Source organism: Dipodomys ordii, unplaced genomic scaffold (assembly GCF_000151885.1).
Source record: "Dipodomys ordii isolate 6190 unplaced genomic scaffold, Dord_2.0 Scaffold27, whole genome shotgun sequence".
Classification (NCBI taxonomy): Eukaryota; Metazoa; Chordata; class Mammalia; order Rodentia; family Heteromyidae; genus Dipodomys; species Dipodomys ordii.
This window is the reverse complement of record NW_012267243.1, coordinates 17569763-17591837: the sequence shown is the minus strand read 5'-3', so window position 1 is coordinate 17591837 and position 22075 is coordinate 17569763. Positions and strand designations below refer to the sequence as shown.

Sequence of the window (22075 nt, the reverse complement as noted above, 5' to 3'; positions counted from 1 at the left end):
AAATACATACCCCAAAATTTAAATAGTAAGAGGTATTCTTGCAATGTGTGTAAAGTAAGATGTCACTTGTAAAAGGAGCAAGAACCTGTGGGCTAGAAAGGCAGCACTTCGTGGGTCAGTCACAACTTCAAGTTGTCCGTCGTATTGCCAAGGCCCTATATCTTGATTTTTGATCAGAAAAAAAAATCTGATCCTATAGTCAGAACTTTGGTATTCACTAAAAGGATAACTAAAAAACTATCTTTTCAATATAAGGAAAAGGAAAGCTCTCTTCCAGAATGCTTTCCAACATTACCCTCTTACAGCAAGAGCATGCCAGTGGCTCATGGCTGTCATCTTAGCTACTCAGGAGGCTGAGATCTGAGGACTGTGGTTCAAAACCAGCCCGACCAAGAAAGTCTGTGACACTCTTACATCTGACTAAACACAGAAAAAGCTGCAAGTGGCACTGTGGCTCAAGTGGTACTCTTGGGCAAAAGGAGCCCAAGTAGTCTTGAGCAAAAGGGGCCCAGGGACAGAACCCAGGCCCAGAGTTCAAGCCCCAGGACAGGCAAAAAAAAAAAAAAGCAAAAAGCAAGAGAACATCTAGAAATGTTGGATATCAGCAGATTAGAAATCTTCTTACATCAGAGGAGAAAACCACAAAACAGATTTACTATTAGTGTTTTGGGTCTGGAAGAGAACCCTGTTCTATGGAGGTTGAGTAGCTGAATATCTACATCAGCAGGTGACAAGAAAGGGCAACTTATCCCAAAACAAAGCACTTTAAAATGATTAAGAAATAGAAATCAAGTGGGAATCAGATCATTAAGGTGTTTACAAGTTGGCATCGATGCTGACGTGGTTCCCACAAAGCCCGCTTGAAGATAGGATAGAGACCAGGAGAGTTGCACAGAGCCCCGTCTTACTTGGCAATGAGGTAGACCCCATGATTGTGAAACAGTACTTGGGAAAACTGGTTCCAGCAATTCTTTTTCTTGAGAGCAAGATCCACTTCCTGCAGTCCAGAACAATTCAGCAAAACTCGCAGGGCATCCCGGGCAAAGCTGAGGCCCCAGAGAGGAAGAAGCATCAGGAGACTGTGAACTTTACCTAGCAAGTACACATCACCTGCCTTTTCATACCATTTTGGACAGGATGGAGTTTTAGAGAAACATATTTCAGAGACTTGATCCTGTCAAGCGTTTTGTTTAATTTCCCTTGATGAATAGCATATGGGATATGAAGTTGGAGTATAGGGAATAAAATTTAGGGTTAATCATTTAACAGCTAACTAGTTAGCTTGTTTGCAAGAGATGCCTCTGCCATGCGATGGGGTGCTCAAAGCGTCAGTTTTCTTGGGTGGATGCCATAGATCAGTAAGACAGTTCTTACTGATTGGGCAGCAATTTGGTGGATGTCTGCTTAAAGGACAGGGAGTTGATGTGCATTGTAATAGAACTTTATGCTTCAGACCTCTGCACCGGGCTTAGTCACTCCAGAGTAGGCTCACATTTTGACTGAGGTTTTTCTTCTACTCTTGTGGGCCAGAGGAAATGACTAAAGCTTGCTCTGTGCAGACAGAGGACTTAGGTCCATGGGTCCTCACAAATCACCTTCTCAACTGTGAAACAGCTTTCTAGTTCACAACACACCTTTATGCACCACTTAATTGCATGTGTGTAAAGCTCTGGGAGGTCGCTGTCAGAGAAGTAAATGACAGAGCCTGAATGTGTCTGGCTTTAGCTCCAGGCTCTCTCCCCTCTCTCAATGGTCTGTCGTGAGTGTCGTGTTCCAAGGTTCTTTCTATGATGCACAAAGCCCTTAGGGAAGGTGCCAATGGGCAGGCACACGGGAAACTTATTTTTCTGATGACGTTCTACCCTTTAGAGGGAAGAAAGACGGTATAGTCCACGAATGCACAGTGCAGAGGAAGGGTAAAGAATCCCACGGGAAGGAGGGGGAGTGGCTGGCTGTGTATCTCTCACGCAATCGGAAGTAAGCAGCACTTGCTCACAGAGGTCTGTCCTGCGGCAGCACTCGGAGCTGGCTGGTGTAGAACAGCTGGAGCATGAGGGCCATCAGCAGCTGGGGGAAAAACTGGGCCACTGCTTTCTTGTAAGACCCCACAGGCAGGAACGTGCACAGGGCCTGGGACGCCTACAAGGCAAGGGAAAGGGAATTGAGAAGGTCACCATCTCCCTATGCAGACCTAATCTTCAGAAGGGCAAGACCTCAAGCATTGCTCCCTCCTGGCCCTCAGCGGGGAAGGGGGCCTGAGCTCCTCACAAAATCACTCACTCAATGACAGCTGCTGTGGTAGTCAGGAGCGAGTGACTGTGGCAAGTACTCTTTACTAAGGGGCTTCCAAAGCACACTAGTAGCCCTTGTTCTTCTAGCCAACCCAGCACCCCAAGGTTTCCTGGCCATGAGGAATTGTTGTACTTGTCACCCACGTTTTCTCTGTACTTGCACCCAGGAAGGTAGGATAGTGAAAGGGAGGAGGGCCAGGTCATTCAACGATCATTTGACCTACACCCCACACCCCCTGCGATTCCCAAGACCTCACCCTTATGAAGAAGTACCATTTCCCCCCTGTTCTTCTTCTAAAAGACCAGGATTTATTCTGGTCACGGAAAGTCAACGATGATGGAGATGGGAGAGATTAGGCCCTAGCTTAACTACAAGCGTCTGCATGCTGGGCGGGCTGTTGGCTTCCGCTCTAGTGTCATCTCCCACATTTCGCTCTTGCTCTGCGTTCACTGGCCCCCCGGGAAGCTTTCCTCTCTGCAGAAATGTCGCCTCTTCTGTCTCCCAAGGCCGATGTCGGCCCCCTCCCCCTCACACGGCCGCAGCTTTGGAACAGAGCACCCGCGTCCATGCTGGCTGCCTTGGCCCAGCTCCCCAAGGCGTCCCTGTAACTTGGCGTCTGCCCTACAACACACTTGTTTGTTCCTGGGCTTTGCGCAGCGCGTGAGCACTGGGATCAGGGCCGAGCCCCCGTCACCCTGGGCTGGGCGCGTGTCAGTCCGTCGGACTGAGTCTGCACAGCAACAAACTCCATGGCCCAGGAGACAACTGAGCAGAAGGGCCCCTCGCGTGGGTTACCGCCACGGGCATCATGTTGGTGGCATCGAGGGAGAAGCGTCTTCTTTCCATCTGGGTCTCCTCCATCTCCCCAGGCTTCCCTTTGAGGATCAGCAGGATGGTGCTGAGCACGTCGGGGGCGACGCTGGACTCGTAGCCGGCCGCTTCCCACATCAGGATCACCGTGCTGCGGACACAGAGGCCGCGCCTTAGGGGAGCCGCATTCGCGCTCCCTGAGGGGGCCGCGCCTGAAAGACAGCGTTAAAGAGCCCAACACAAATCAAGGTTCACTCTCCAAACGGTCCCTGCAAGCCAGGGATTTGAACAGCGTCGTGCACAGCACACAGTCTGCACGTTCATTTCCTACTGCAACTGAAATCTCTCTCCAGCTCAGTGTCCAGGACCGACCAATTCTCTGCACCCTCTACTCTCTACTTCTCCACTCAGTGACCTTGTTAGCACGGGAATAGTAACAATTAAAGATTATACAAGTCAATATGCAGATAAAATTTTAATCCCTAAATAAATAAAATCATGAACAAAAAATTCTGAGCTCAAATGCATGAAATAGTTTGCCAGATGTCACATGTGTCTATCACCTATGTATGTATGGATGTATCTGTCTGTCTATCATCTATCTGCCTGCCTACCTGCCTACCTATCTACCCACACACCCAGCTCTGTTTCTCTCTTGTCTGTTCACTCATCAATCCATGTACCCACTTGACAGTACTGAGGAGTGAACTCAGGGCCCATGCTTGCTAGGAAGATATTTTAACAGTTGAGCCATTCTCCCAGTATTTCCACTTTTAGATCATTTCTCTGTCTGGTCCCTAGAAGTCCAGTGCATGCCACCTCACATGGCTGAGTCCTTCCCTCTTGACTTTGAATGTTCTTCTTTCCTTTCCATACTTTCCCTCCTGATTATCCTTACTTACTGCCATCTACCTGAACAACCATTGCACATCTCTAGGTCAATATACTGCTGATACTCTGTCCAGCTTGCTTGGCTCCGATGTCTATTGCTTGGACTTCCCTCAAAAAATAGATAAGCCAATGCTGTGGAACCTGTGACTGAACTGTTCTTATTGGCAGGGCTCCCTAGGACCTTGTGGGCATCCACACTCACATGCCAGCTTGCATTTTCTTACCTGATATTGGTGCCTTCTTGTTGACCAGATGGTTTCCTGTTTCTCTAACTTTAACCTAACTCCAGATCCTGACATTTTCCATCCCACATCTGTAAGGCCCATTAGAAACTTCTTTACATTGTTAACTCTAAATGTGTCTTTATTCTCTACCTCCACAGCACATACTGTTTCTACTATTTTTTTTATCATATGTCTATATGAGTATATTTCTTCCAAAAATGACAACCACCACAAAATCGAGGGCCATAATACTTTACATGATTGAATGAGAAAACACTTGAGTCTCATGAAGTTCTTTTAAAATTCTTTGTGAGTTTGAACTTCCCCTTAACAGTTTTTCAGATAGAAAAGGAAGTTACATAAATTGTTTAGAACTTCGTTGATTTCACAAGCAGTAGTAACTTTCAGAAGCAGTAGTAACTCATTAGGTGTATGACAGCTTAATAAGTAAAAGAATATGTTCCTATTTTACAGATAAGGAAATTAAGCATCAGGGATTTTTAATCAAAAACTTGCCTCATGTTACAGAGATTGTAAGGGTCAAGGTTGGAACATTGTTTTGATTTGAAAGGCTGTTCACTTATACTGAACTTTGTAGTATTGATGTGACCCCTTCCTTTCCAATGTACAAGCTCGAAGTGGAGTACTGTGGTTTTTCTAAGCTCTGACAGTGTGCCCATTAAAGCCCTGCTGGCCAACAGGCACACGTTAGTATTTCTTCTTAATTATATATTTTTTGTTGGTCATGGGGCTTGAACTCTGGGCCTGGGTTCTGTCCCTGAGCTCTTCAGCTCAAGGTGAATGCTCTACTGCTTGAGCCACAGCGCCACTTCTGGTTTTCTGGTGGTTAACTGGAGATCAGAGTCTCACGGACTTTCCTGCCCGGGCTGGCTTTGAACTATGATCCTCAGATCTCAGCCTCCTGAGAAGCTAAGATTACAAGTGTAAACCATGGTTGCCCAGCCTTAAGTATTTCTTTTGATCGTGGATTATGGGCTTCTGATTGGCAGGGAAAAGGAGACTCCCAATTATATGTACCACTTTTTCAAATATTTATTTTATTGTTAAAATACTGTATCTCTCCTCCCTAAATAAGAAAAAAAGAAAACATTCTATGTTTGATTTTTTCTCCTCAAGAAAAATGAGTAAATTTACAAATGGACAAGAAAAAAAGAATCCATTATCACTTTGAAGAGAGTTTGTTCTTTAGGATAGGTAACAAACCCGGTTATATAATAGCAACACATCAGTACTTTTGGGGTCAAGCATGGCATGGAGATATGAATGGGGTCTTATTTAGCCTTACAGTTATGCTACTGGATACAAAATAGATCTCTTTCAGAAGATGTGAATCAGGCCTGAGTGTGACAGGTGAAGGTCCGAGCCCCTGTCGTCTGCGGTGGTGCCTGTGAACGGACCTGTGCAAGGGCAGGATTGGGGAGCCTTACTTGTCTGCTGGGAGCGGGTAGTCCATGAGTTGAAAGATGACTTTCTTGGGTGACGTGCGGGTCAGCAAGGTGATAACCCGCAGGAGAGCATGCTTCATGGTGTGGGAAAAGTTGTTACTGATTTGCTGATAAATGTCATCCACAATCTTAGATACCTGGAGGAGAAATTCCACAGGTCAGCCAGAGTCTCATGTCACCCTTAAACGGAAGCATTTCTTGAAGGTGAGACTTCAGTCTCTCTTAGAATAACCAAAGGAGCAATTAATACAAATAAATACTAGCAGAAATTATATTTACATGTACCACAAAATACAAAATATTTATTTAGATAAGGAATAGAGTCATGTATTAATAGATACTGGTAAAATTCCCATTTACAATGTGTTTTGGGAAGCTAAATTTCCTTAAATACTTATAAGCTTAATTAAGGAAAACCTGCTTGCAATCGGATCTTTAAAGAGGAGTCCAAACAATTGAGCAAAATAACAGTGGAAGCATTTGCTTCAACTTAAAAAAATTAAATAGTTGAATCTGTAGATTAAAAGAATCTATATAGGGCTGGGAAGGTGGCTCAGTGGTAGAGCGCTTGCCTTGCATGCCTGAGGCCCTGGGTTCGATTCCTCAGCACCACATAAGCAAAAAGCCAGAAGTGGTGCAGTGGCTCAAGTGGTAGAGCACTAGCCTTGAGCTGAAGAGCTGAGGGACAGTGCCCAAGCCCAGAGTTCAGGCCCCATGACCTGACCCCCCCCAAAAAAAGAATCTATATATTAAAAACTATAAGAGGAATAACCCAGAATGTATAGACTGAGCCAAAAATCTTAATGATTCATACATATTATGTTATATTATTTTCCTTTTTATTCTTTCTTGAACAAGGAAAGTTCTATCTAGACTTGGAATTTATGTTAAATCAATGATACAACAGAAACAAAAAGAAAAGCTGTGTTAAATAGCCAAGATCTTCCTGTACCAGTTGTTCCCCAAGATAAACTCAAAAGGAGGTATTAAGCTGTTGTTGTTCTTTATGGGCTGTTCACTCTGGGGACTGGGGCTGCTTTGTGCAGTGGCCTTTCTGTGGAAAAGCAGCACACCTCTACTACAAGCCAGAAGGGCTGCTAGGAGTTCAGCAGTAAGAATGGCAATCTCTTACTTCCCAAGGGCCTGACGTACTACATATACAGTGTAGAGGATTTTCAGGGCTATTTTTAACAGTGCACAGTGTTTTTCAAAATAATTGGCTTTAGACTCTAGTATTCTTTGAGGGAGGAATGACTGTAATTGTTTGTGGGGTGTTGGGTGAGGCGTGGTTTAAATGGACACATGCCACTTCTTGTTCCGTTTCTGTGTGGTTAGCGACGGACCGTAACGTAGTTGTGTGTATCTGTCTTCCCTGTTTGGCCTTTTCTTCTTCTCTAAGGCATCATCTTGTATTCCTCTGAGTGCCTTTTCCTGTTGGGTCAGAGGAGAATTCCGCTTAGCCGGAGATGACTGCGGACTTCGTGTTTCCCCCTCTGGTTGTGTTTGCCCTACTGAGTGTTGCTGTCTGTGGCAGCATTGAGAATCTGCAGTGAGGTGTCACATCTCCTTTCCTGCTTTTCATGGGAAGTAAGCTCTCCGCTTACTTTTAGCCATAATTCACAGCTGGGTCAGGAGATGGACTGAGCAGTCAGCTCTAGGCCGCCACCAAGGCTGCATTCATGGGCTTGGGCCTTAGACCTTAGGCAGTCATAGGCTAGGGATTGCGGGCCTAGTCCCTGAACGAAGGATGAATTCCACCCCTTTGCTGTGGTCTCTTCTGTCCTGAGATGAAGAAAGCCCTTGCTGGGTGTAGACCTCTTGATCTTGAATTTCACAGCCTCCGGACTATAAGAAACGAACCTCCAAGAGCGCGCAGGTATTCTAGTGTAGCGACACAAAAACAGACTAAGAGACCCACCCTTTCCATCTTTCCTTACTCACCATTAAGCTGAAGGTAAATAATGCTTATTAGTAGATTATGTGAAAGTTAGGAAGTGAAATAGAAGACAATTGAGGTAGTTTTGTGTGTTTCTGTTCCTCTAGGTAGAATGAAGTGTGTGTGTGTGTGTGTGTGTGTGTATTCATGTATAAGTTATAAAATACAAATTGCATTATTTTGATGATCTATCATATGAGTTAAATATCATTGTATTTATACTTACAACTAGAATATGACCAGCCAGATGTGTGATAATTATAATTTTTCAATTGTCTCTATTTATAAAGACATTAATAACAAATAAGCACACAAGGAGTAATTGAGAATGAGAGACTAGAGAGAAAAGGTACAAAAAGCTTCATAAGCATACTTTGCCTTTTTTATATTTCATTTTTGCACTGGCCTCACAAATTATGTAGTTAGCCCTGCATCAAACTAAGTGTTGTTGAAAATGTTCCTTAATTGCTATACAGGGGATTTCAATCACAACTGTGCTTTCTTAGGGTTATCTTTAAAAAAAAAAGAAAGAAAAAGCAAAGCAAGTATGGCACAATGTTGTGAGAGGTCAACTTTTCTCTATGCTGGAGCTATCCTGCCAGAGCCTTACTGCAGTGACATAACAAAGAAAGGCAAGAAATGGACACATAGCAAAACACTTCAGAGAGAAGAGGGGGCCTCATTGTGCAGTGCGTGTCTCACCTTAGTGACCTTCTGGGCGTGAGACTCCAGCGTTAGCTTCAGGATGGCTGCCGCCTCAAATGCAGTCACATGACTACGTGAAGACAGTTTCTCCAGGAGACTCCACACGAAGTCAGTCAGCAAGGAAGGCATTAAGTACTGTCCTACACTCTGAAACCGAGAGAGATATGGCCTCAGGTCTCATACACCAGCATAAAAGGGACAACAGCTGAACTTTGGGAGGGATGCAAGGGTACACAAATGTATTAACTGGGAGGGAGAGTCAAGGGAGAAATGAAATAATGCAGTTCCTTAGAAAGTCCAAGTTTGACTAAACAAACACCAGGAAGCAGGTAGAGCAGTCACAGGGGTGGAGTGGGGTCAAGGTGAGAGGAGCAGATGAATGGAGAAGAGAAAGGGGAAGGGAAGGCAGTCAAGACTTCAGTGTACATCCTACCAAACTAAGCAAAGCCAGGGGAGGGGTAGGTTGAGAGGCACGGGCTGGAATGTTGGGAGGGGTGATATTGAGTAAGATGCATTGCATACATAAACTGCTTTGTTTAATGGAAACTCCTTTGTGCGGCTGAAGATAATAAAATAATAATTAAAAAAAGACAACTAAACTCAGACCATGTAGGGGATGCTCAGGAGCCAAGCAAGAACACTAGATTTTCATGAACCATAGTTCATAAAGTCCTTTCAGCGATTAAAAGCAATTAAAAATACTTAAAACGACGTCTGTAATCCTAGATTGATATGTTTAGTATTTCTTCCAACTTTAAAACAACTTTGCTGTCAAGAATTATTATGAACATCTTCAGCTTTTGTAAGTGAGTTTGTTCAGATCAAAAGTAAGTATGGCTATTGGAAGATTCAGGGGTGGTGGGAGAGAAAGCCAAGGGAGTTAAGGATGTGAACTTTTTCTTAGCGGGAGATGAAAAAGCAGGAGGGAAGGGAATTCTATATTTCATGACCAGGATGTAGAGCTGCAGGGAGAAGAAAGCCTTTTTAAAGTCTGAGGAGTAGTCATGCATCATAAAATGTGAACACATATAATTATGAAGCTAGAAGAGATGAATGAGCCACATTTCTTCTTTTGTCTTCATAAGAAAAACATTATCTTTCCATGAAGAGATGATACCCAAGGTAATTAATAAAAGCTTTTCTGCATGTTCTTTAAAGGAACGGAGTAGATTGAAGATGATAGTTTTCTTGAGGAAAGTTAGCTTTAAGAAAATAAAAATTTAAATATCATATAATTGGGAGAGGAGAACACTCTCTTTTGGATAATCGTTGACTCAACAAAATTTCTACTCTAATGTCTGTCTGATAATTGAAGAAGCAATTATTGGTAGAACGGCTAACACAAGAAGATTCTATCATGTGAGGCTATATATGTGACAATCGTATCAATGAAAATTGTATCAAAGGGTAGTTTGCTTCATCAGCTATGGTCTATAATATAGCTTTCCGGAAGCAAGTTTCTATGTCTGATTAACAATGAATTCAGATGAGAGAGAAAACCAAGAGGAGAATAAGCCTCATGAAACACTGGAAAAGGCCAGTTCATGTTGGATACATAGCTTCACTACATGCTCAGCCTTCCACAATCCAACCACTTCGGTCATGGGGGAGGAAGCACTGCCTTTATGTGTGCAGTTTGGTGGAGGAAGCCCTGGGCCTTCCCACCGTGAGGGACCAGGAGGCCCTGGGTGCCACCCTCACGTTTTGTGAGCTACTGGCTTCCACATGGAGGACTAGGAGTCCATCCGCTTGACAGTTCAACCGGGCCTGGCACTAAATAACCTCAAGAGCCTCCGAATCAAACCTAAGTACTTTGAAGAAATGGAGAGGGGATGGAGAGCTATAGAGAGCCTCATGATTCTCCCAAAGATTAGGACAGTATGAAGTCATTTAGTACTCATGCTTATCATGTAAACTTTTTTTTATTAACTAGCTCTTTTAAACAACCCCCCCCCCCCATATCATAATGTCATCCTGACACTATGATAGTATTGGGAAGACTGAAAATGGTTAGCCTTACTGATTTTGCTAGATAATCAGAAATCCTCTCCACTATTCGTTAGGACAGGGTCATGCCCAGTAGCCTAGCCTGGCTTATGACTTGAAACCCTTCTGCCTCCAGTGTCCCAAACACTGAATGACAAGAATGAAGGCTAAGAAACTCCCCATTTTTAGGGAACTATATATGAATTAAACAAAAACAAGTATAACTAGGAAATACCTACCTCATTTATAAGTTACCACCATTAAATGAGATCATAGAAACTGCTCTATGGGTAGCAATAGACTAATTTTACAAATAGGAGTGAAGTCCAGGGACAAGGTATTGTACTTCCCTGTTGCCTCATGAAAATTTTTAACTATACACAAGATACTTAAGAATGTAAGCTTTGCTTAAAATAAGTCACTGCGAAGAGTAATAACATGTATGAAACCGAAACTACGGGGAGAAAAGTAAGGTAAGATACCTGAGCAATTTTAGTTTTAAGTTGATTCATGGTTTGGGGTAGGACTTGCGTATCTAAAGAAAGCAGGAAGTCGTGACTTCCAGGCCCGTCATTCTTGGTACTTTTTGTGGTATTGGTGCCCGCTGTGGAAAGGAAAAGGTTTTCAGGATTATTTGATTACTAGTTTCATCTAGGACAGAGGAAGACTTTGTTCCAGCCTTCACTTGAAAGCTTGAAAAGCCTCAAGGCCATAGTTAATGAAAGACAAGCAAAGACAGCAGAATTGGGACAGATTAGGTAAGCTAAATAGAAAAGATAACTAAACAGGCTACATGAGATTTTGGGATGGAAATCGAGAATTAGTAAAAACTGCTGGTGAGCACTCATAAAGCCAGTGAACCAAAGTAGTTTAGTTTAAAGCATTACATCTCTTGGTAATTATACTAAGGTTCTGTGGGTTTTCAGCTTTAGGAGATGCTGATAAAAGACAAGTAGCTCTTTGAACTATTCTTTTAATTATTCTATAAATATAAAATTATCTCAAAATACAAAATACAAACTGTGTTTCCCCAAAGTCATTTAAGTAGACTATAGGACACTAGTGGTTTGAGCAAGCACAAACATGTCACAACTTTGAAATGTATGATGATATTGAAATTAGTTATCATGATCCTGACAGAAATCCTTTTACTCTCTTACTGTACACTCTTCAAAGCACACCTTGGAACCACTGAGTTAGTAGTTGGTGGCTTTTGTGTCTTGATACTTATTCAGTATCTGGGGACCATTTATCACAGCAAGTTGTTGATGTTTTGCTGCTCATGTTTGTTGATTTTGCATTTTTGTTATCTTTATGTGACAGCATCCATTCTTTTCACAACCATGCATCAATAGCTTCAGAGAAGCCGGGCGCTGGTGGCTCACGCTTGTAATCCTAGCTACTCAGGAGGCTGAGATCTGAGGATCGCAGTTCAAAGCCAGCCCGGGCAGGAGAGACTGTGAGACTTCTATCTCCAATAAACCACCAGAAAACCGGAAGTGGCGCTGTAGCTCAAGTGGTAGAGCGCTCATCTTGAGCTGAAGAACTGAGGGACAGCGCCCAGGCCCAGAGTTCAAGCCCCACGACCGACAAAAAAAAAAAAAGAAATAGCTTCGAGAGTTGTAGGGGTATAAAATTTGAGACAGAAATGTTAATGAATTGGGGCTGGGAAGGTGGTTCAGTGGTAGAGCGCTTGCCTTGCATGCATGAGGCCCTGGGTTTGATTCCTCAGCACCACATAAGCAAAAAGAAAAATAGCCAGAAGTGGCACTGTGGCTCAAGTGGTAGAGCGCTAGCCTTGAGCTGAAGAGCTGAGGGACAGCGCCCAGGCCCAGAGTTCAGGCCCCACGACTGAACCCAAAAAACAAAAAATGTTAATGAATTAGCTCAGAATTGCTAACACAAATGTAAACTGAGAAGAGTAATCCATTAAAAGGAAAAATCACGCGACGCATGTACTATTGAAAAGCTGAATTTTTAACCATTTGTTTGATGGAACTGTAAGGAGGAGCGGCGAGAACTATGGTGCTTGTTCAGTGACATTCCCACAGAGGGTCTCAGGACGTAGTTAGTAAACTGAGGGTATGGATTTAAAAAATTACTACCACAGACTTTGTGTCCAGAAACCTAGACTTAAATGCTAAAGAGCTGTGTAAATTTGGAAAGTAAATTCTAAAAGCCTCAATTTGCTCACTAATAACGCTGAAGTAATGAAATACTTAAATTACAGCAGTGGTAAAGATTCAAATAAACAAAAACAATACTTAGAACAAATACGAAAGTTTCAATAAGCATCTAACAAGAAGAGATATTGTTATTGCTCTCCTTGTTATTGCCACTGCATTATTGTGACAAATTGGAAAAATTACCTGTAACAAGGTGCATTAAGTGAAAAAATTTTAAATGCAAAAAAGAATTTTGTTTGTTCAGTAGCTAAATAAAAACATAATTTACCCATAATATTGTAAGTAGACAAGTTAGTGAATTTTTGTGTATGTATACATGCATGGACATATTACCCGAGTAAAAAATGAACATATGTATTGCTCAAAACTTCCCCATCTTTTTTAACCTCTCAAACTTGCTCTACTTGTCTCCGAGGTGCTATTGACCTACTTCCCATATTTCCTTTCTGTCAAATTTGAGTCTTCTTATTTTATTTAAATTAAAAAGCATATACTCTTTTGAATGAGACTTTGGTCTGCAGAGCTACTGCGATGATATAAACATCATCATATATAAGTTTTCATATGGAGATTTTTTCTTAGGTAGATAGCAACTTCTACAATGATTAGATCATGTTGGTTAATATTTAAACTTTTAGGATACTGCCAGATTAAATTCCCTGAGCAATGTCAAAGTATTGGAGTTCCAGTTGCTCTACATCTTTAACAACACATTTTGTGGTCATTTGTTTCAATTTTAGGCATTTTAATGCGTTTGTATTGGTATCTCATTGCAGTTTTAATTTACATTTCTTTTTTTCTTTTTTGGTTGGTCGTGGGGCTTGAACTCTGGGCCCGGGGGCTGTCCCTCAGCTCTTCAGCTCAAGGTGAGCGCTCTACTACTTGAGCTACAGTGCCACTTCCAGTTTTCTAATGGTTTAGTGGAGATAGGAGTCTCACGGTCTTTCCTGCCCAGGCTGGCTTTGAACTGTGATCCTCAGATCTCAGCCTCCTGAGTAGCTAGGATTACAGGTGTGAGCCACCGGCGCCCGGCTTAATTTACATTTCTTTAATGATTATATATGAACATCATTTGGTGTACTTTGTAAAATAACTATTCACATTTATTTTAACTCTATTTTGGTAGTCTATTCTCTTACTGAGTTTTACATGTCCTCTGCAAATTAGAGGTATGAGACTTTCATCAGATATGTAATTAGCAAGTATTTTCTCCTAGTGTATGGCTTAGCTATTAACGGCACCTTCCAAAATAGCAGAAAGATTTATCTTTTTAAATTTGTGTTACTATTGTATCTAAGAAATCTTTTCCTTACGCAAAGCCCAATCCTAAAGATTTTTTTTCTAGGTTCAGTTTACATTTAGTTTTATGTTATTTTGAATTAACTTCTTAAATGTATTTTAAAATATGAGATTTAAAAATATACCCCATAAATAAAATATTTCTGAGATGCAATATGGAATTTCAACACAGGGTACAGTGCTTCAGGTAACTGGCAGTTTAGTCCCTCAGGCATTCATCATCTCTTGTATAAGAACTTTCAAAATGGGCTGTTCTAGGTATTTTCAATTACTCATTAATTGTCGGCCATTGTTCTCCTACTCTGAAAAAGCACATTAGGAGATATTGTTAGTGCATTCTGTATCCATTAACCTTTTGGTCTCTATGTTCCTACCACCCTTTGTCAGCTTTGGTAACTACTGTTCTATTGAGTGAAAATTTGTAGTATATTAAGTATGGATCAAAGCGATTTTTTGCTTTTATGCTGAAATTAAATTGAATTTTGACAAAGGCATCTTCTGCACTATTTGAGAGGATTGTGTGGTTTTTCTCCTTGATGTGTTGTTTTTATGTGTTGAAGCTTCTATGGATCCCTGTAATGAAACCAATTTTCTCATGACATTTGACCTATTTTATGTGTTGTTTAATTAGGTTTACAAGTCTTTTGTGGATTCTTTTGGCTCTATGTTCATCAAAGATACTGTTTTACAATTTTTTCCTATTTGTTTTGTGCTTATCCAGTTGTGATATAAGCATAATGCTAGCTTCCTAGAATTAACTTGGTAGTATGTTGACTGTACATTTGTCATAGACAGTCTTTGTTATATTAAGGAATGTTCCATGTATTTCTAGATTCTCCAGAGCTTTTATCATAAATGGATGTTGGATCTTGTCAAAAGCTTTTTCTGCATTTATTGAGATGATTGTGTGGTTGTCCTTGCTTCTGTTGATGTGTTGAATTACTTACGTGTTGAGTTACATATGTGTTGAATTACATGTGTTGAACCAGCTTTGTATCTCTGGGATGCATCCTGTCTGACCATAGTGTATGATAGTTTTGGTTAGTTGTTGAATTTGGTTGGCCAGGATTCTGATGAGAAGCTTTGAATCTATGTTCATCAAAGAGATAGACTGCAGTTATTTTTTGAGTCCCTATCTGGCTTGGGGGTGAGTGTGATACTAGCATCCTAGAATGATTTTAGGGGTGATACCCCTTTCTGTTTCATTGAGGAGTTGGTGTGCATTCTCCTTTGAAAGCCTTTTACAATGTGGCTGTAAATCCATCCGTCCTGAGTTTTCCTTGGATGGGAGATCTTGTATTACCATTTCAGTTTCACTGCTCCTTATGCATCCATTTCTGCCAGATTCTCCAATTTACTGGCACAAAGGTTTATAAAATGTTCCCTCACAAAATTCTGAACTTTGCTGTTTCTGTTGTGATTTTCCCTTTTTCATCTCTTATTTATTCAGGTGATTTCTTTTCTTCTCTTGATTAGGTTTTCTAAGGCCTGTCCATTTTGTTACATTTTTCACAGAACCAACCGTTTATTTTGTTGGTTTTTAGTTTTTAGTGTCTTAATTAATTTTTGATCTAATTTTTTTATTGTGAAAATAATGCACAGAGGGGTTACAATTACATGGGCAAGGTAATGAGTACATTTCTTATCAAGCATTGCAGCCTCCTCCTTTGTTTCCCCTTCCCATCCCTTCCGATCTCCCCCCACACCATTCCCCCTCCCCGCCACTGGCCAAAGTTGTGAAGTTCGTTTTTTGACATAAGGACTTGTACATCTCATTGTTGCAATGGGTCCACCTGTATCCCCATTTAAACAACTTTTTTCCCTTCTTCTCCACAAATTATATTAACATCAAATATAGTGAAAACAGGGGTTATACAGTGGGGGAGGGACATACAAAGCAACAAAGAAATCATCTTATAAATATGTTAGAAACAATCACAAGAAAGAAAAAAAATTTGAATACTTATCTTGGGGTTCATTTTTCCTAACATCAACTTATCTGACCATTTCTACTTGTCTCAGACATACACTAGTTATTGCAAATAAGGGAAACCATGGGATCTATGTTTCTTGGGCCTGGCTTACTTCACTTAATATAATTTCCTAACAAATGGGGCAATGTTATTCTTTCTGATGGAGGCATAGAATTCCATTGTGTATATATACCACATTTTCTTGATCCACTCATCTACTGAGGGGCATCTGGGTTGGTTCCATATCTTAGTTATGGTAAATAATGCTGTGATAAACATAGTTGTGCTGGTAGCTTTAGTGTGGTCTTGTTTGTGAGCATTTGGGTAAATGCCCAAAAGTGGGATTGCTGGGTCATATGGGAGCTCTATGTGGAGTTTTTTGAAGAGCCTCCATACTACTTTCCAAAGTGGTTGAACAGGTTTACACTCACACTAACAATGAAGTAAGGTTCCCTTCTGTCCACATCCCCTCCAGCATCTGTTGTTATTAGAGTTCTTGATTATAGCCATTATAACTGGGATAAGGTGGTATCTCAGTGTTGTTTTGATTTGCATTCCTTTTATGGCTAGGGAAGTTGAGCATTTCTTCATGTGTCTATTGGCCATCCTTCTTTCCTCTTCAGAGAAGTTTCTCTTTAAGTCTTTAGCCCACTTATTTATTGAGCATTTGATCTAATTTTTATTATTTCTTTCCCTCTACTAGTTTTGGGTTTGTCGTGTTTCTGTTTTCCTAGGAGCTTGAGGTGCGTCATCTGAGTATTGATTGGAGATGTCTAATTTGTTGGCCTTGGCACTCGTAGCTAGACACGTTATTCTGCCTTTGCCCTGTCCCAGAGGGGCTGACATTTCATGTGTTTGTTTATGTTGAATTCCAGAAACAGCAACACACTGATCACTCAGCAAGGTATTGTTCAGTTTCTGGGATTCTGAATATTTTCTGTGATGGCTTTTGTTGTTGAGCTACAATTTTATTCCACTGTGCTCTGACAGGATACAGGGAGTAATTTTGACTTCTTGAATTTGCAGAGATAAACCTGCCTTTAAAAATGTCCTATGGGTACATTTTATTTTTCCTCTCCCTCCCTGGCTCCACACGGCATGCCTGACCCCACCATTAACACCAAAACTAACGTAAGTGTAGTAGTTCCTGAGCTGACTGTACTGTTACAGGAGTTTCTTCACAATGCCAAAACTACTATTTTGAAACCACATTTTAGAAACGGAAGCTATAGCTCTTGAGATAGGACGAAGAAATCCACAGGCATAGTAGTTCAGAGGCTAGTAGGCTAATTATTGACATATTCATAGTAACTTTTAGAAATCAAGGCAAACCATTCTCACCATTCTGATGCTTCGCAATGCTGAGAAGGTAATACATTCCCGAGGATGCTTGCTGTGTGATTGACGGATCCGTGTGACAGCACAGGAGAGACAGCTCTGCCGCCAGGACTCCTAGACACGGAACATCAACACTCGTCTATTGGAGAAACAGAGGGGAAAACTGTATTTCCTGTGCACAGTCAACATTAAATGTCAATATTCGTCTTATCAAAACTGTATTTGAGGGTAGGCCTCATGGTTTTAAAAATCTATGCTTAAATCTTGTTTGTGTAATTCCAATTTGCTCACCTCTGACCTGGATATAAACAAATGCCATTTTGTAACATTTACTATGGGAATGGGAATGACAGAAAATTCCTAGAAAAAGTATCTGAAAACAATATAGTGATTCAATTAATGTTAGTTTCTATTCATTAGATCACTCTGTAATTTACAGGTAGCAAAATCCTTGGCTCTGGGGGGAGGAGAACAGATTGGTGTGTAGAGATCCAAAATTTCTGTCGTTCCACTTTTATGTCAAACTTTTTACATTAAGCTGTAAAATCAGTGACGTGCCATTTTTTTTCCTTTTAGAATTTATTCCCAAAGAAATCTAATTTTTTTTGTTGTGAAAATACCATACAGAAGGGTTACAATTACATGAGCAAGGTAATGAGTACATTTCTTATCAAGCATTGTTGCCCCCTCCTTTGTTTCCCCTTCCCATCCCTTCCCATCCCCCTTGCCCCCCCCACCTGATCCCCCCCACCAAAGTTGTAAAGTTCATTTTTCGACATAACGACTTGTACATCTCATTGTTGCAATGGGTCCACCTGTATCCCTATTTAAATGATTTGTTTTTTCCCTTCCCCTCCACAAATTATACCAACATCAAATACAGTGAAAGCAGGGGTTATACCGTGGGGGAGGGGAGAAATCTACTTTCTTAAGTGTGTGTGTGTGTATTGTAGGCCGGTGGGAAGCTTGTTTTTAATCCACTAAAACTTATTTATTGTCTTTTGTCTTTCCTCCATTACCTCCAGTGACAACCATTTATAAAGGACATAAATTTAAAAAGAAAGCTAACTTATGCCTAGTGCCAGTATCTATTATCCTAGCTATGGTTGGAAGTCAGTCCAGGCAGGAAAGTTCCTGAGACTTATCTCTCCAATTAACTACCAAAAAGCCAGAAGTGGAGCTGTGGCTTAAGTGGTAAACTAGCTTTGAACACAACTGCTTAGGGACAGCACCAGACCCTGAATTCAAACACACACACACACACACACACCCCTAACTTAGTGAAACTTGTACTACTTGACTAAGGTAAGTGGTAGGTTCTAGATTTGTTTCAATGTTTTTAAAAGTGCTCATGTACCGCCACCTGGTGGCATGTAGTGCCACATTGCAGAAGAGAGCAACAGGGTAACCCTAACCAACACGTAGGAAGCCTCCTGTTGCACACATGAACTTGCACACTTATTCTTTCATAGTTGAAACCCGGGCTATACTAGAATGATCCATATTGCAGCATACGATAGAGAGAAGGAAGGTGATTGAAGAGGAAACTGCAAACTATCTTCCCTGTTATCTGAGTTCAGCACATTAGAATATCAGTGCTATTTTTTTTTTGGTTGGTCGTGGGGCTTGAACTCTGGGCTTTGAGCACTGTCCCTCAGCTTTTCAGTTCAAGACAAGTGCTCTACCGCTTGAGCCAAAGCGCCACTTCTGGTTTTCTAGTGGTTTATTGGAGATAAAGAGTTTCACGGACTTTCCTGCCCAGGCTGGCTTTGAACCGCGATCCTCAGATCTCACCCTCCTGAGTCACTAGGATTTCAGGCGTGAGCCACTGGCACCAGGCAGTGTGCTCTAATTTTATTGTAGAGATCTTTTACCTTGTTATCTTTCACATAATACCTATTTCAATGCTCAAAAGAGAGAATTGAGGGGCTTGCATAAATCTTTTGACTTGTTAAAAGAATTTCTTTACTTCTAAAATGCCTTGAGATTCTGTACAAATAAATATCTGGAAGGTTTGTAGTACAAAATTTGTAAAAGAGAGACGAGATTAAGTGTAATTCACCACTAATGTATGTGAGTTCTGATAACTGTTTTCATTTTCACTTGATCCTAGCAAGTTTTTACTTCCCCGTTTATTTCTTCCATTTATTCTTCAAGAATGAATTAGTCTTCCATGTATTTCGTTATTTTTGTGCACTTTCTTTCATTAATGATATCTAGTTTTATTCCACTGTGGGCTGATAAGACACGGGAAATTATTTACATTTTCTTATTCTTGTTAAGACTTTCTGTATGTCCTCAGATACTATGTATTTCGGAGAAAGTGAGCAAATCCCGCAAAGTGCTAAGAAGAGCATGTCTTCTGCTGATGCTGGGTGGCATACTCTGTAGCTGTCTGTTACGTCTGTTAGTACAATACCATTATTTTAATCTGATGTTTATTTGCTGACTTTTTGAGTGGATGTTCTATTGGTGAGAGTGGGGTGTTAAAATCCTCCACTACTATTGTATTGGAGTATATCCGTGTTTTTACATCTAGTAGTGTTTACCTACTAGAATCCTGCACTGACAGTTGCCATATGGTTATAATTGTTATCTCTATTGATTGTTCTGTTTATTGATATGAAGTGACTATCTTTTCTGATTTTGATCTGCTTGACTAAGCCTATGTTTGTCTTTGCCAGTCAGGTGCATTTCTTGTGGGTAACAAATGGCCAGGTCTTTTTTTGTAATTCAACCCACCAGTTTCTGTCTTACTTAGAGGATGGAGACCATTAACATTCAGGTTTGTTAAAGTTATGCACTTCATGATATTTTGTTGGTTTCATAGTGTTTTTCTTTAATCTTTGCTTATCTACTTACACAGGGATATTTATTTGTTTCTGTATGTTGTGGTTCTTTTCTGTGTGTGGGATTCCTTTACTGGTTTAGTCTTCATAATTACTTTAGTTGTATCATGGGAATTTTTTTCATTTGTCCTTCAATTATAAAAGACAGCATTGCTGGAAATGGCAATCCAAGTTGGCAGTTAGTTTCTTGCTAGGCTTGAAATACTTTATTCCACGCCCTTTATGCTTTCAAAGTTTGTTTTCAGAATCTGCTATTATTCTGATAGGTTGCATTTATAGGCGACTTTCTGCTTTTCCTTCCAGCTTTCACTCTTCTTCCCCTGTTTGGTAAGCCTAATGTTTAAATGATATGACATGGAGAGTTCCTCTTAGTCTTGTCTACTTGTACCCCTAAAAGTGTCCTATATGTGATTAACATTAAGAAAGTGTGTTTGGCAGGGTCCTGTTGCCTTGGTTTTGAATGTCTGACCATTTTGCACCTGAGGCTGAGTAGTTGGCTCAACATTGTAAGCACCTGCTCTCTGCAGTGACATATTCTCGGTGGTCAGGAAGGACGATGTAGTGGTGGGACTGGGGTGCTATCTCTCATCACTGCACTGGAGAGATGACTCAGGAGCCAAGAATTAGCTCTTGTCTCCAGAGCACCAGGCCTGGTCCCCAACACTGCTACAATCAGGCTAACCAGACAGGAGAGTCTTTTGTAGAAGTCTGTGATCAGCTCCTGACGTGCTTTCATAAACAAGCTTTCTCGTCTGTGGGGTGGGTAGACAGGTTCCCAGAGACAGCTAACATCCGAGCCTGGGCTGACCTCCACATGCATCTGGGAGTGAGTGGGAGCAGAGACAGAGCCCTGAGTTCTGAACTGACTGTTGGAGCACTAGGGATGGATTATTTCAGTCTTCTTCCAGGAGAAGCCTGTGATTCGGGAGGTTGGATTCAGGGTCCACGGGGCCCCGGTGGAAGTCATGTGAGTTGGGCCTTTACACTTGTCACGAGCACACACTGGTGTGTGTGCACTCTTGGTGCCCTTTGACCTGGCCAGCGGTGTGCTCCCCTGAAGTCATGTGACTGGCAGCGCTGAGCTGGGGCCTTAGCCTCTGTTAGCAGCCAGGAGGCTGGCCTTGGAGTCTGGGAAACCCGCGGCTCCCAGGCTTTGCCTCCATCCTGACCCCAGGACGGTGGGACGGGTGGCCCATCTGGGAGAGGGGGCCTCGGTCCTCTGCACACGTCACGGATCGACATCCCCACGGCCTGGGCTTCTTCGTGGGACCTGCGGCGCAGACTCCTTCCCTCTCCCAGTCACCTCGTCCAGGCTGAGCGGTGGGTCCTCAGACTCGCGGCAGCCGATGCTCCTGGTTCTCAAGTCTTCAGTCCCAGGCGCTGTCTTGCCATGACTCTCCATGCCCAGGGATGGAGCCGGCCATCAGGCTAGCCTCCACAGCACAGCAGCATCTCCACGTGCCTCCAGGGCGCAGCAGCGCCTCCATGCATCTCCAGGGCACAGCAGCGCCTCCGCGCGTCTCCATGCGCCTCCACAGCACAGCAGCATCTCCACGCATCTCCAAGGTGCAGCAGCGCCCCACGAGCCTCCACGCGTCTCCCTAGTGCAGCAGCGCCTCCACGCGTCTCCACCGCACAGCAGTGTCTCCAGGGCGCAGCAGCGCCTCCACGCATCTCCGCGCTCTCCAGGGCGCAGCAGCAGTGCCTCCGCGCGTCTCCACGGCACAGCAGCATCTCCAGGGCGCAGCAGCGCCTCCACGCATCTCCATGCGCCCCCACAGCACAGCAGCATCTCCACGCATCTCCAAGGCGCAGCAGCGTCCCCACGAGCCTCCACGCGTCTCCCTAGTGCAGCAGCGGCTCCATGAATCTCCACGGCACAGCAGCATCTCCAGGGTGCAGCAGCAGTGCCTCCACGCGTCTCCCTAGTGCAGCAGCGGCTCCATGAGTCTCCACGGCACAGCAGCACCTCCACGCATCTCCACGCATCTCCAGGGTACAGCAGCGCCTCCACGGCACAGCAGCATCTCCAGGGCGCAGCAGCGCCTCCATGCTTCTCCGCGCTCTCCAGGGCGCAGCAGCGCCTCCATGCTTCTCCGCGCTCTCCAGGGCGCAGCAGC

At 42.5% G+C, this 22075-nt stretch overlaps 1 protein-coding gene across 1 annotated transcript in view; it reads right to left on the bottom strand.

Moving 5' to 3' along the window:
* Mroh9 (maestro heat-like repeat family member 9) overlaps positions 1-22075 on the bottom strand; it is a 42650-nt gene that overhangs the window by 12995 nt on the left and 7580 nt on the right. The window contains exons 7-13 of the mRNA XM_013015556.1: positions 17110-17245; positions 10793-10914; positions 8322-8471; positions 5666-5820; positions 3088-3253; positions 1997-2139; positions 909-1046 (exon numbers count right to left, since the gene is read on the bottom strand). Coding sequence (XP_012871010.1) covers positions 909-1046; positions 1997-2139; positions 3088-3253; positions 5666-5820; positions 8322-8471; positions 10793-10914; positions 17110-17245 — 1010 coding nt within the window. The remainder of the gene's footprint in view (positions 1-908; positions 1047-1996; positions 2140-3087; positions 3254-5665; positions 5821-8321; positions 8472-10792; positions 10915-17109; positions 17246-22075) is intronic.